We start from the raw sequence: 12,026 nt of genomic DNA, 5'->3' as shown, positions 1-12,026 counted from the left end.
CCCCGGGCTCGGCGCCGAGGGGTCGCGCTCCCCTCTCCTGACGCCTCCGACTCCCGGTCTCCAAAGCCAGAAGAGGAGGTTTGATTCAGCAACTGTTTCCTCTCTTTTCCGGGTCGCTCTGACCCTCTGGATACTCGGTTGATCCACGGGGGAAAAAAAACGAAGACGACGATTGGGATTTAATTTTTTTCCTCTCAGTTTTTGGAATCTTTTACTTTTGGTCAAGAACTCAAGAGCAAAACCCCCGGTGAGATTTCCCTCTCTACCCTCCCCCCCTTTGGAAGTTTGGTTCTCTGTGTTATCTAAAGACTTAATGTAAAGTTTCTATTTCTTTTTCCGATGGGCGAACCATTGAAACGCCTTTCCCGGGGGAGCCCGGCGCGATCTGCCCTTTTCTGCTCTCCGGACCCGGCTGCTCTCCAGCCCCGGCGACCCTCGCCCAGGGGGTGCAAACGCGGTTCCCCCCCGGCGGGGGCGAGGGCTTCCCCCGGAGAGCTCTGCCGCGGACTGTGCGCACCAACTGTGTCACCGGGTCCTCTGGTCCCGCAGCCGTTTTGAAAGGATGCTATTAACGTGGCGGTAATGTAGTTAGGAAAACAAATCTGCATTCCCTATGGAAGCCATCATCTATAAGAGTGTTCAGAAAAACAGAAAAACCATTCTTGGTATGATGGGTCCGTTGCGCAAACCTGTCTTTACTTAATTTTTGGAAAAGATGTATTTACTTATATCTATAGGTAGAACCGTTTGTTTTTATTTTTATTTTTTTTTACCCAGAAGTATCTGATGGAATTTTTGTTCCTGATGTGCAACTCTTGAATTTCAGAGTTGTACACATCTTGGGTTGGGTTTGGGAATGAAAAGATCCTTAGGAAGGAAGACGAAGATTGTTGCTTTCTAGAGGGGTATGGGAAAGTGTTTTGAAGTCTTTCTTCAGATCCTCATTTCTTGCCCTCTTTTTATATGGTTAGTCTGCCCTTCTTCCCTCTAGTTTCTAATTACCAGTGAGAGAGAACTAATTTGGTTAGGATCTGGATTACCTCAGTACCTGCTTCACCTGGTCAGTGCGCGCCCCCCCCCTCCCCCCCCCGTTTTAAAAAATTTTTTTTGCTAATGCTGCCATGAAGGGGATCCTTGCTAATTGTATCCTGTGGGGAGAAACAAGTGGTGTGGCCCGACCACAAGGAACTGAAACCAGCATCTCCTATTGCTTAGGCCTTGGACTGTTGTAATTTGATTAATGTTGGTCATGACATGGAACCACTTGCCCAAGAGCAGAGAGGTCCCAAACAGATGAAGAGGAACCAGATTTCTCCGAGAGCCTTTAACTTACACATATTTTAAACACTTTTTTTCCCGTGGAAGGAAAGGTTGAGTTTGAGTTCTCATCTCTGCTCATATCATTATTCTTCAGTGTTGCAATCAATCTGGTTCCTAAGGAGGAAGAGGAAGGCAGCCCTGGAGTGGTTTCTTTACAGTAATTTCAACAGAAGAGTGAGAGATGGAACCCGAAGAAGAAAGGATTCGTTACAGCCAGAGATTGGTTAGTATTTTCTTGTTATGTTTTTTTTTTTCCAGTTTTGACGTAGAATAACTATAATGTTTCCATTTGTGAACATACTGTGATTACAACTTTTCAGGTGGCTTTTCTGTACACTAGAGGAGGAGAGAAGGTATATTATGACTACCTCATTTGGGTTTTAGGCCAAGTAGTTAGAACCTTCATATTCATCTTGTTTGGAAATGTGGTTATATGTAGCCTTTAACTTCTATAGAAACCATTGTAAATCCGAGGACTTTTTGGATTACAACTTTCAAGGATTCCTAATTTTGCAATACTGACATTGTAATAATTCAAATTAAGTTAGAATGTAAATTTCAGAGGCAAACCGGTTTGAGGAAGGATAGTTTGATATAGTTTTTTAAAGATTTTGGTGTGCCAGGTTTTGTGGTCTTGAGCTGGGGAGTAAAACTATTGAGTCTTTATCTTTTCTTTAAACAAATTAATACTTGGATAGGTTTGGAAAGAAGGGGGGGATTGAGAAAAGGTAAAATACTGGATGCTGATGAAGTTCTGTATTTTGGGAGGAATGTATGATACATGACATCTTGTTGAAGGAAATTTTTACTTAGTAATGATTTGGAGGGAGTTAGTTTGTATGTGCATATGAATATGCATGCGCTCCTTTAGGCCTTGCTTTCTTCTCAAGGTTTCCCTGTTGGACTTTAAGAATTTGATTTTGCTTCCCTAGTCAGAGAGCTTTATTAATATTCTCACCATATATTTATTTCAGAAATTTGAATTTGTCTTTGTAGAGTAGGGTATGAGGAAAGCCACAAAATTGTATTTATTATGTGAAATTTGGTGAATTGAAAGACCTAGAAGACACTAAAGGAATTTATGGTGGTTTTATTTGGCTCTGTGTTTTAGACTTAGTTTGGAGGGGGGAAAAGAGTAATTCTTTAATCCATTTGTTGATGATCTCCACTCTTTTTGAGTAAAGACTACATTTTTTTCCCCTTGATGTGATTGGTAAAAAGATGTGGAGTGTATTGGCAAATATATCCAGCAGGTATGTGTTCTGGCAAGCCTTATTTCAGAGACTTGCCTCTTCTAATCCATGTGTTGAGATTATATTTCTTTATCTTTAACTTTTCAGAGTAAAGTGTATCAGTAGTGGAATTTTGTACATTTAGGAATTGTTTTGACTTTTCTTGAATTAAACTTTCTTTGGGAAAAAAAGATTATGCTTATTGTGTCAAACTTGTAGAATTGTTGACTTGTTACATACATATCTAAGGGATATTGGGATCCAATCTTTCAAAGGAAGAGCCTTTCATCAAACAAAAGTTTTCACATTTTTTAAACAAGGTTGTTGTAGGGAGATACAAGAAATCTATAATTTTTGTCCTGGTAAGATTTTGTTTGTTTGTTTGTTAATTATAGTGATTGCTACCTGTTGCACCTTTCCTTATCTAACCTTTTTTTTTTTCTTCTCTTGGTTCATGTGCAATTGTAGTCATTTTATGTAAGAAGGTACACCACATATTTGGGGAATCTTTCTTAGAATTTTGGGTGATAATTTTGAAGTTTAGGGTGACATGTTTTCCTTTCTAAGATTACATGACAAAATTATATCTGAAGTGTAAATCCCTTCCATAGCGTAACTTTTGATAAGAGAGCATATTGGTGGATTATTTATGTGGCAGTTTGCCTACCATACTTTTAATAATATCTCTTCGGTGACTGCACATATTACAGAATTCTCTACTGATTAAGGCAGGTATTATTTGAACAATTTTAAGACTAACATAAAGGCATAAAGGCTAATCTTTATAGTAGTTTATATATATATATATGTATATTTTTAATACCTTGTCTATCTTTAAAGTAGGTCATAGTGTAGAACTTAGGTTGTTTTGCAGTAATTGGTCATGGAACATAAAGTGTGAAAGACAAAATGACAGGTTTATCAATTTGGCTTGGTGATTAAAGTTTGTGTTGACCTCATACAGTATATATTTGTCAAATTTAATTGAATCGGGTAGTACATTGACTATACTATTGTTGACTGTTACTTCATGTTATTTTTGGGGACAGAACCTAAATGTTCTAAACTCATTTAGAAACAAGAATGACTTTTTTGTATTCAAAACCCTTTGCCTATCTTTTTAAAAAAAAATGTATTTTTATTGATTTTAGAGAGGAAGGGAGAGGGAGAGAGAGATAGGAACATCAGTGATGAGAGAGAATCATTGATCAGCTGCCTTCTGCACACTGGGGATTGAGCCCACAACTGTGGTATGTGCCCTAATCGTCGTAGGCCGACGCTCTATCCACTGAGCCAAACCGGTTTTGGCTTATTATTTTATTTGAGAGAGAGAGAAACATTGATGTGAGAGAGACACATTGTTTGGTTGCCTCCGTATGACACCCCCCCACACCCCACCCCGCCATATAACCTAGTACCCCTAACTGGGAATAAAACCTGTGACCTTTCAGTGCACTGGCAGATGCTCCAACCAACTGAGCCATGTTGGCCAGGGCGATCCTTTACCTATCTTTAAAAAAAAGTTGAATGCGTACTAATAAGAATGCTATATTCATGATTGAATAAATCCTTTTACTGACATAGCTATTTCAAGCACACAGGATGAATTTGGTAAGATTTGATAGGTTTATATCATCTTTATGACAAGTAATTTTTTAAAAAATCAGAAATAGCTAGTTTTTTAAGGTTGGCTTATCTTTTACCAAACTATTATTTACTTATTACATGTGGAAGAGAATTGTGCCTTTGAAGATGATGTGTATGTGTAGATTTGGGTGTTGACTCTACTTTCTGGAACCAGAAAACTTATTTTTGTAGTGTAGGAAATGATATGAGAGGGTAAATAATATTTGGCTTTTTTATTTTATTTTATATTTTATTTTTTAAATTTATATTTATTGTTGATAGTATTACAGATGTCCCGGTTGTTAGTTTGTCTTTTTTCCCCATTGACCCCCTCCACCCAGCACCCGCACCTCCCTATTCACCACACTATTATCTGTGTCCATTGACTGCATATATGCATCTAAGTTTCCTGGTTAATGAACAAAATAAACTGATGAACAAAATAGATCCTGTTTGGCTTTTTCAAAGCAAGACATAGACTTTTGTTTTGTTAACCCTCACCCTAGGATATTTTTTCCATTGATTTTTTTTTTTTTTTTTTTTTTTAGAAGGAGTGGAAGGGAGGGAGGAAAGAGAAACATCAACTTGGGTAGGGAAGGAATGAACCTGCAACCCAGGTACATGTCCTTGACTGGGAATTGAACTGAAGGGTCCAAAGGCTGATGCTCCAACCACTGAGCCATGTCAACCAGGGCTAGAGTTTTTTTTTAAATGAAAAACAGTAGTAGTAGTTTCAATGTATGGATTCCTAGAATAAAGCCAGATCTCCAAGTCAAATTGGTATACCTGAGGAGAGGAACAGAAGCTTCAGTTTTAATGATGGGTGGATATTTGGTTGTCCAGAGGTAAAGATGATTAATTTTTGTATTTTAATAAATTTAGATGTAGGACCTTATTAAGAAACATTGACTGGTACTAAAGATGGAACCTTTTCTTTCTTCATTTGATTTCAGGAGCTCAAGTATTGGAGTAGTTTTGGATGTTTGTGACTCTCCATTTACGTTTACGTTCATTTATGGGGAATGTTCAGCATAATATCTTAGAGCTCCTTAATCTAAAATGTTAGTTAAGTCCTTAGCAATTATAATTGATGATCTTTTAGGTTTTTGAAATCACACCAATTTTGAGTAATCCTTATTGCATAGAAAATCAGGGGCAAAATAATGTGCATTTAAAGTAAATGCTTAATGCCCAGCCAGTGTAGGTCAGTGGTTGAGTGTCAACCAATGAACCGGGGAAATCATGGTTTGATTCTTGGTCAGAGCTCATGCCCAGGTTTTGGGCTCAATCCCCAGTGGTGGGGGGAGGGGTGCAGGAGGCAGCCAGTCAATGCTTCCCTCTCATCATTGATGTTTCTCTCTCTCCCTCTCTCTTCCTCTCTGAAATCAATAAAAATATATTTAAAAATAATAAGTAAAAAATAATTAATACCAATTATTCATAAACCCTGCAAAAAGTGGACGAGGAGGTAACATTGCCTAACTTATCCTATGAGGCATTGCCCAGATACTAAAACCAAACAAAGACATCACAAGAAAACTACAGACCAATATCCCTTATTAATCTATAATAAAAAAATGTAATATGCTAATTAGACCAGACAGCTGGATGACCTTCCAGATGAAGCCAGGGCTGTGAGGGCTGAAGCAAGCTGCCGTGGCTGCGAGGGCCAAGCCCGTTGCACAAATTTTGTGCACCGGGCCTCCAGTGTCTGTGTGTGTGTGTGTGTGTGTGTGTGTGTGTGTGTGTGTATAAGCCTGATATGCAAAGTGTCCCCTCTGGAGTTCAACTGACTGGGAATTCAGTTGCTTGCTCTGACGTGCTCTGGCCACCAGGGATGGAGCAGAACGAAGGAAGGCCCTCGCTGGCAGCCAGCAGCCGGGAAAGGAAGAACCCAGCCCTGGCAGCCGGCAGCCGGGGAAGGGAGGCCCCAGCAGCAACTGCTAGAGACCCTACCTGTGCATGAATTTTGTGCACTGGGCCTCTAGTATGAGTATAAAATACTAACCAACCAAATCTAGTAACATATGAATAGAATCATACACCATGACCAATGGAATTTATCAGAGGAATATAAGGTTAATTCAACATCTAAAAATTAATTGATGTGCCCTAACTCGTTTGGCTCAATGGATAGAGCGTCGGCCTGTGGACTCAAGGGTCCCAGGTTCGATTCCGGTCAAGGGCATGTACCTTGGTTGCGGGCACATACCCAGTAGGGAGTGTGCAGGAGGCAGCTGATTGATGTTTCTAACTCTCTATCCCTCTCCCTTCCTCTCTGTAAAAAAATCAATAAAATATATTTTAAAAATGTTAAAAATTAATTGATGTAACATATCAATAGAATTTTTTTAAAAGTTACATGATCATATCAATAGACACAGAAAAAAAAGCATCTGATAAAATTCAAACCCTTTCCATAAAAACAAAGTAGGAATAAAAAGAAACTTCCTCAACTTGATAAAGGACACCCACAACTAACATCACTTTCTCTTTTCTTAAATTATATTTTTATTGATTTCAGAGAAGAAGGGAAAGGGAGAGAGGCATAGAAACATTAATGATGAGAGAGAATCATTGATCAGGTGCCCCCTGCATGCCCCATACTGGTGATCGAGCCCGCAACCCGTACGTACATATGCCCTTGACGAATCAAACCCGAGGTCCTTCAGTCTGCGGGTCTACACTCTAACCAGTGAGAAACCCAGCTAGGGCAAGGGATCTAATTATTTTTTGGAGATCCAGAGTAAGGACTATATTTAAGCTCTATTATTTTCTCTTGTTTTATTTTGCTGAGCACCAGTCATTAGCTACCATATGTAAATTTATTTGTGCATCTCTCTCCATTAGTGTAAGTTCCTTGAGAGTTGGGACTTTGTTTTTGTTTATGGTGTATATTGGATGCTTTGAACAGTGTCTGACACATACAAAGTGTTCAATGAGTAGCCTGAAAAAAGAAGATACTCAGTCTAAACATAGAAAGTGCTCAATAAGTATTTGTTTATGTTGTTGGAAGCCTTCATAAATAGTTTATTGTATTACCAGTTTTCTTGAGTGCTAGGAATAGGCCACTAGAATTGAGGAGAGTTTTGATGCACAGGGATAAGCACAATATCTGGGTATTGGATCTGGCAGAGTACATAAGGACCAAAAGTCTCAGCGGTTCTCAACCTGTGGGTCGCGACCATCGGAAAACACATATAGCATATCAGATATTTACATTACGATTCAAAATTACAGTTATGAAGCAAAATTACAATTATGAAGTAGCAACGGAAATAATTTTATGGTTGGGGGTCACAACATGAGGAACTGTATTAAAGGGTCGCAGCATTAGGAAGGTTGAGAACCACTGGAGCTATAACAGATTAAAAACATATGCTTAATACACATACATGCCAGATGAACACATTTGTAATGGTTGGGCCATTAGAAAAAAAATAAGAAAATATCTAGTTAAACTTTAAAAGCTCAGGGTGAATTTAAGTTTTCCTACCTCTAATCCTGTCCTAAACCCTGTATGTCAAAGTTTTTGCTGACTTTTTAAAAAATACATATTTTTATTGATTTCAGAGAGGAAGGGCGGGGGCGGGGGGAGGAGAGAGAGAGAAACATCAATGATGAGAGAGAATCATTGATTGGCTGCCTCCTACATGCCCTCTACTGGGGATTGAGCCCGCAACCCGGGTATGTGCCTTTGACTGGAATAGAACCTGGGACTCTTCAGTCCATAGGCCGATGCTCTATCCACTGAGCCAAACCAAGTAGGGCAAGTTTTTGCTGACTTTTAGACAACCTTTAAGTTGTGAAGTTGCAAGTGATTTTATTCTCAAGGTCATTAAGTCAGGGAATTGATACATTTACTGTATACCACTCTGAGGGACTTGTATTCTTTATTTTATATCCTTTAAAAAACTTTTTTCCTTGGGAAATGGACATACTCAGGTTTCATTAATTTGCTCTGTCTGTTTATCTTATTTTTGGAATAATACTATTTTTGCATTGGCTTTCACATTAAAAAAAAAAGTTAAAACTCAATAAATACTTATCATGTGCCAACTAATAGGTTATGTTCTTTCATATACATTACCTTATTGTACCCTCAACGCAATCTTGTAAGGGAGACTGTATAGTTTTAAACCCTCATTTTTTTTTTTAATTATGGAAATGGAAGCTTGGGGAAGGCCTTGATCAACTTGCCTAAGATCATAGTTGGTCGGAGTAGAACCCCATGTTTCTTCTTTCACATCATACCAACTCTCTTGTGGTGCATTTCATACAGAAAACAAATGATACCCACTTCTGTTGTAGGAAGTGGTTAAACTTAGTACTTTCTCTACTTCAAAATTTTCTTCCCTAACAGATGCCTGCTTAACATCCTAAATGAGGTAGCTATAAATTTTTGACAGCCGGTGTTTAGTCATATTTTTAAAAAGATCGGCACATTCTTTTTGTGAACTTTTAATTGATTGCACTTAATCTATTAAAACACCAGTATTTGTGTAGTTTGTGTATATGTCAGGCCTTTTATTTATGCATGTCACTCATATCATTGTTTTCTGTTTTAAATTTTAGGTTCTTGGGGGTTTTCTCTATCTGTGAGTACTTGGTAAAAACTTAAAACCGTAAAGATAAAAGGCAGCAGATAGTGACCAAACGTGGTTTTGGCAAATACAGTGGTGAAGGCCTCCTTCAGGTAGGTAGAGAGGAGGAGGGAAGAGGGTGGCCTTGTAGGAGGTAAAGACAGCAGAAGCTGTATTATGGAGTGGGAAGTCTGTAAGGTCTATTCTGAAGACATCCATGAGATTAGCAGGATAAAAGTAGATTGGTTTTGGGAGGGAGGCACTGTTCATACTGTTGGGCACACATTTTAAACAATTACGAAAAGCCACATGTGGAAAACAGCCGTAAGTTGTGGCTTATTTTTAACCGAGTAGTAATTTGATCAAAATTTTAGAAGTAATAGTTTTTCAGTTTTAGTTCTGGAAGAATACTGAAATAAGTTACCTCTTAGGTGAAAGACACCTGAACTCTAGGGCAGTGGTTCTTGAAGTGTGGTCCTCTCACCAGCAGCACAAGCATTATCTGGGTATCTGGGAACATATTAGTTACACGCATTTTTGGATCCTCCCCATACTTACTAAATCAGAATCTCTGAGGTTAGGGACCAACAAAATGTGTTTTAACAAGCTAGGTGATTCTGATGCATGCAAAAGTTTGAGAACCACTGCTTTGGGGTATAAGTAGTAGAAATGGAAAGTAAGGGGTGGAAGGAAGCAAGACATGTTGGCAGTGAAGGACTTAAAACTTGATGACTGCCAGATAGCAATGTGCTATGATGGAAAAGAGTGCTTGATTAGGGATCATGAACCCTGAGTACTAGTATTAAGTCTGTCACCAGTTGTGGTTTTAACAAGAGTACTGACATGTCATTGAGGGAGTTATAATAACTGATTTTTGAAGATTTTGGAGGCAAAGGCAATTGAAGAATTGAGGTGGACTCTGAGGTTAAATCTGGATTCCCAGGAAGATCAGAGGAAGGGATTTTTGAAAGTGGGAGGAGAGAACTTGGGTGGATGTTTTAGACAGTTGGAACAGATTTGTTTAAAGCAGGGGTCCTCATCTGGGTGTGATTTTTGTCCAGTCAAGAGAGTTTGGCAGTACCTGGAGCCTTTTTGTTGTTGTTAATCCTTACCCTAGGACAGTGATGGCGAACCTATGACAACGCGTGTTAGAGGTGACACGCGAACTCATTTTTTTGGTTGATTTTTCTTTGTTAAATGGCATTTAAATATATAAAACAAGTATAAAAAATATAAGTCTTTGTTTTACTATGGTTGCAAATATCAAAAAATTTCTTTATGTGACACGGCACCAGAGGTAAGTTAGGGTTTTTCAAAATGCTGGCACGTGGAGCTCAAAAGGTTCGTCATCACTGAAAACCAATGTTTGGTTTAGGGATCCCTCTGGGATGGAGGAGAGGTAATGGCTGCAGACAGACCTTGAGTCACTCTCATGGACTGTGTGGCTCTGCTTTAGTGACTATATCTACCTGTGTCTTGGTTTCCTCTCAATGCAGTACAATGAATATTTGACTGCCAGCCTGGGCACGTGCCCTGACCAGGAATTGAATTGTGACCTCCTGGTCCATAGGTTGATGCTCAGCCACTGAGCCACATCGGCCAGGCTAGGGGGATATTTAGTCCATCGGTTTTTAGAGAGTGGAAGGGAGGGAGGGTTAGAGAAAGAGAGAGAGAGAGAGAGAGATTGATGTGAGAGAGACACATGGATTGGTTGCCTCTGGCACACGCCCCGACCAGAGCCAGGGATTGAAGCTGCAGCCCAGGTATGTGCTCTTGACTAGGAATCGAATCTGAGACCCTTTGGTTTGCAGGATGACACTCTAACCACTGTGTTATACTGGCCAGGGCTAGCGACATTTTTTATTGTTGGATTAGGGGAGTACTACTGGTATTTTAGTGAATAGAGTCTAGGGTTGCTGCTAAGACATCCTCATGCACAGATCAGACCTCCACAACAATGAATCATCTGACTCAAAATGTCAATAGTGTAAGATTGAAAATCAGTAGGTAGTTCTATGTATATTATTCTGATTAGCTGCTGTTCATCTTTGAATTTAAAGTCTATCACAAAACATCTTGAAAGCACTCTCAGATTTTGTTTCTCAGGGCTTCGCCCAAAGTAAGCATGAAGCATTTTTATTGTTGACTTCACAAAGCTCACTTCATGGTCATGACAAATCCTCCACCCAGTTGCAGATTATTACTCAGCTTATCCTAAGATCAGTTTATTTGGATACCCGAAATAAGTATTCACTGTCTTGAGATCAATAATTATGTTACAACAAGGAATTTCCTTTTGATATTCTCTTCGAAGGATAGAAAAATGAGATAAAAGCTGCAGTGTTAGATGTAAGCAAATATTGAAATATTATGAATTGCCCGGCAGCTGAATACCCATGACCATTCCTGAGAAACAACCTCATGGGCTGGTTGTAACCCTCAGTGTGAATTCAAGGTAGCCTGACTATTATTCCATCTCTTTATAGCCCTGGATCACAGAGCAGTAATCTGGCCAACCTTCTTTCTGACATTGACCTCAAGAGAATTTACATTTGTAAATATAGGGATCATTTTATAGTACTTTTAAGTTTCCAAAGTACTTCCCTGTTTCTTGTATTCTTTGATCATCTTAATCTTTTGATTATCACAAAGGATTCCTGGAACTCTACCATGTAGCACAAGTCTAGAACAGCGGTTCTCAACCTGTGGGTCGCGACCCCTTTGGGGGTCGAATGACGCTTTCATAGGGGTCGCCTAAGACCATCGGAAAACACATATATAATTACGTATTGTTTTTGTGATTAATCACTATGCTTTAATTATGTTCAATTTGTAACAATGAAAATACATCCTGCATATCAGATATTTTCATTAAAATTCATGACAGTAGCAAAATTGCAGTTATGGAGTAGCAACGAAAATTACTTTATGGTTGGGGGTCACCACAACATGAGGAACTGTATTAAAGGGTCGCGGCATTAGGAAGGTTGAGAACCACAGGTTTAGAAGGTACTCTTCACATGTCTTAATCTATGTGAAAGATGTCCTTGGAGTTGTGCAGTGTACAAAAATAATGGTGGCCCTTTTGGGGTGGATAAGATAAAGGAAAAGTCACCCTGTGTATTTGAAACATTGGGAGGGAAAGCCCAATCTAATGGATAATAATACACTATGTGCTTGGTATGGGCGCTTTGTTCTAATTCCCATTTTACTGGTTTGGAAACTGAGGCATAGAGCAGTTAAGTAACTTATCTGGTTACCCAGT

The 12,026-nt window shown here is 39.1% G+C and overlaps 1 protein-coding gene across 5 annotated transcripts in view; it reads left to right on the top strand.

Moving 5' to 3' along the window:
* The first annotated feature begins 6 nt into the window (after positions 1–6).
* KDM2A (lysine (K)-specific demethylase 2A) overlaps positions 7–12,026 on the top strand; it is an 86,386-nt gene continuing 74,366 nt past the window's right edge. For 2 of the 5 annotated variants that reach the window (XM_006771513.2, XM_015569025.1), the window contains exons 1-3: positions 7–247; positions 1,415–1,543; positions 8,754–8,874. Coding sequence is in view for 2 of the 5 variants with exons in the window: in XM_006771514.2 (XP_006771577.1) it covers positions 1,502–1,543 (42 nt within the window). In the remaining 3 variants the exon portion in view is untranslated. Of the gene's footprint in view, positions 248–1,414; positions 1,544–2,299; positions 2,574–8,753; positions 8,875–12,026 lie in introns of those variants that run through there. The other 3 variants (XM_006771514.2, XM_006771512.2, XM_015569026.1) reach the window with 2 other exon arrangements.

This window comes from Myotis davidii, unplaced genomic scaffold (genome assembly GCF_000327345.1).
Source record: "Myotis davidii unplaced genomic scaffold, ASM32734v1 scaffold425, whole genome shotgun sequence".
Classification (NCBI taxonomy): Eukaryota; Metazoa; Chordata; class Mammalia; order Chiroptera; family Vespertilionidae; genus Myotis; species Myotis davidii.
This window is presented reverse-complemented; position numbering and strand designations above follow the sequence as displayed.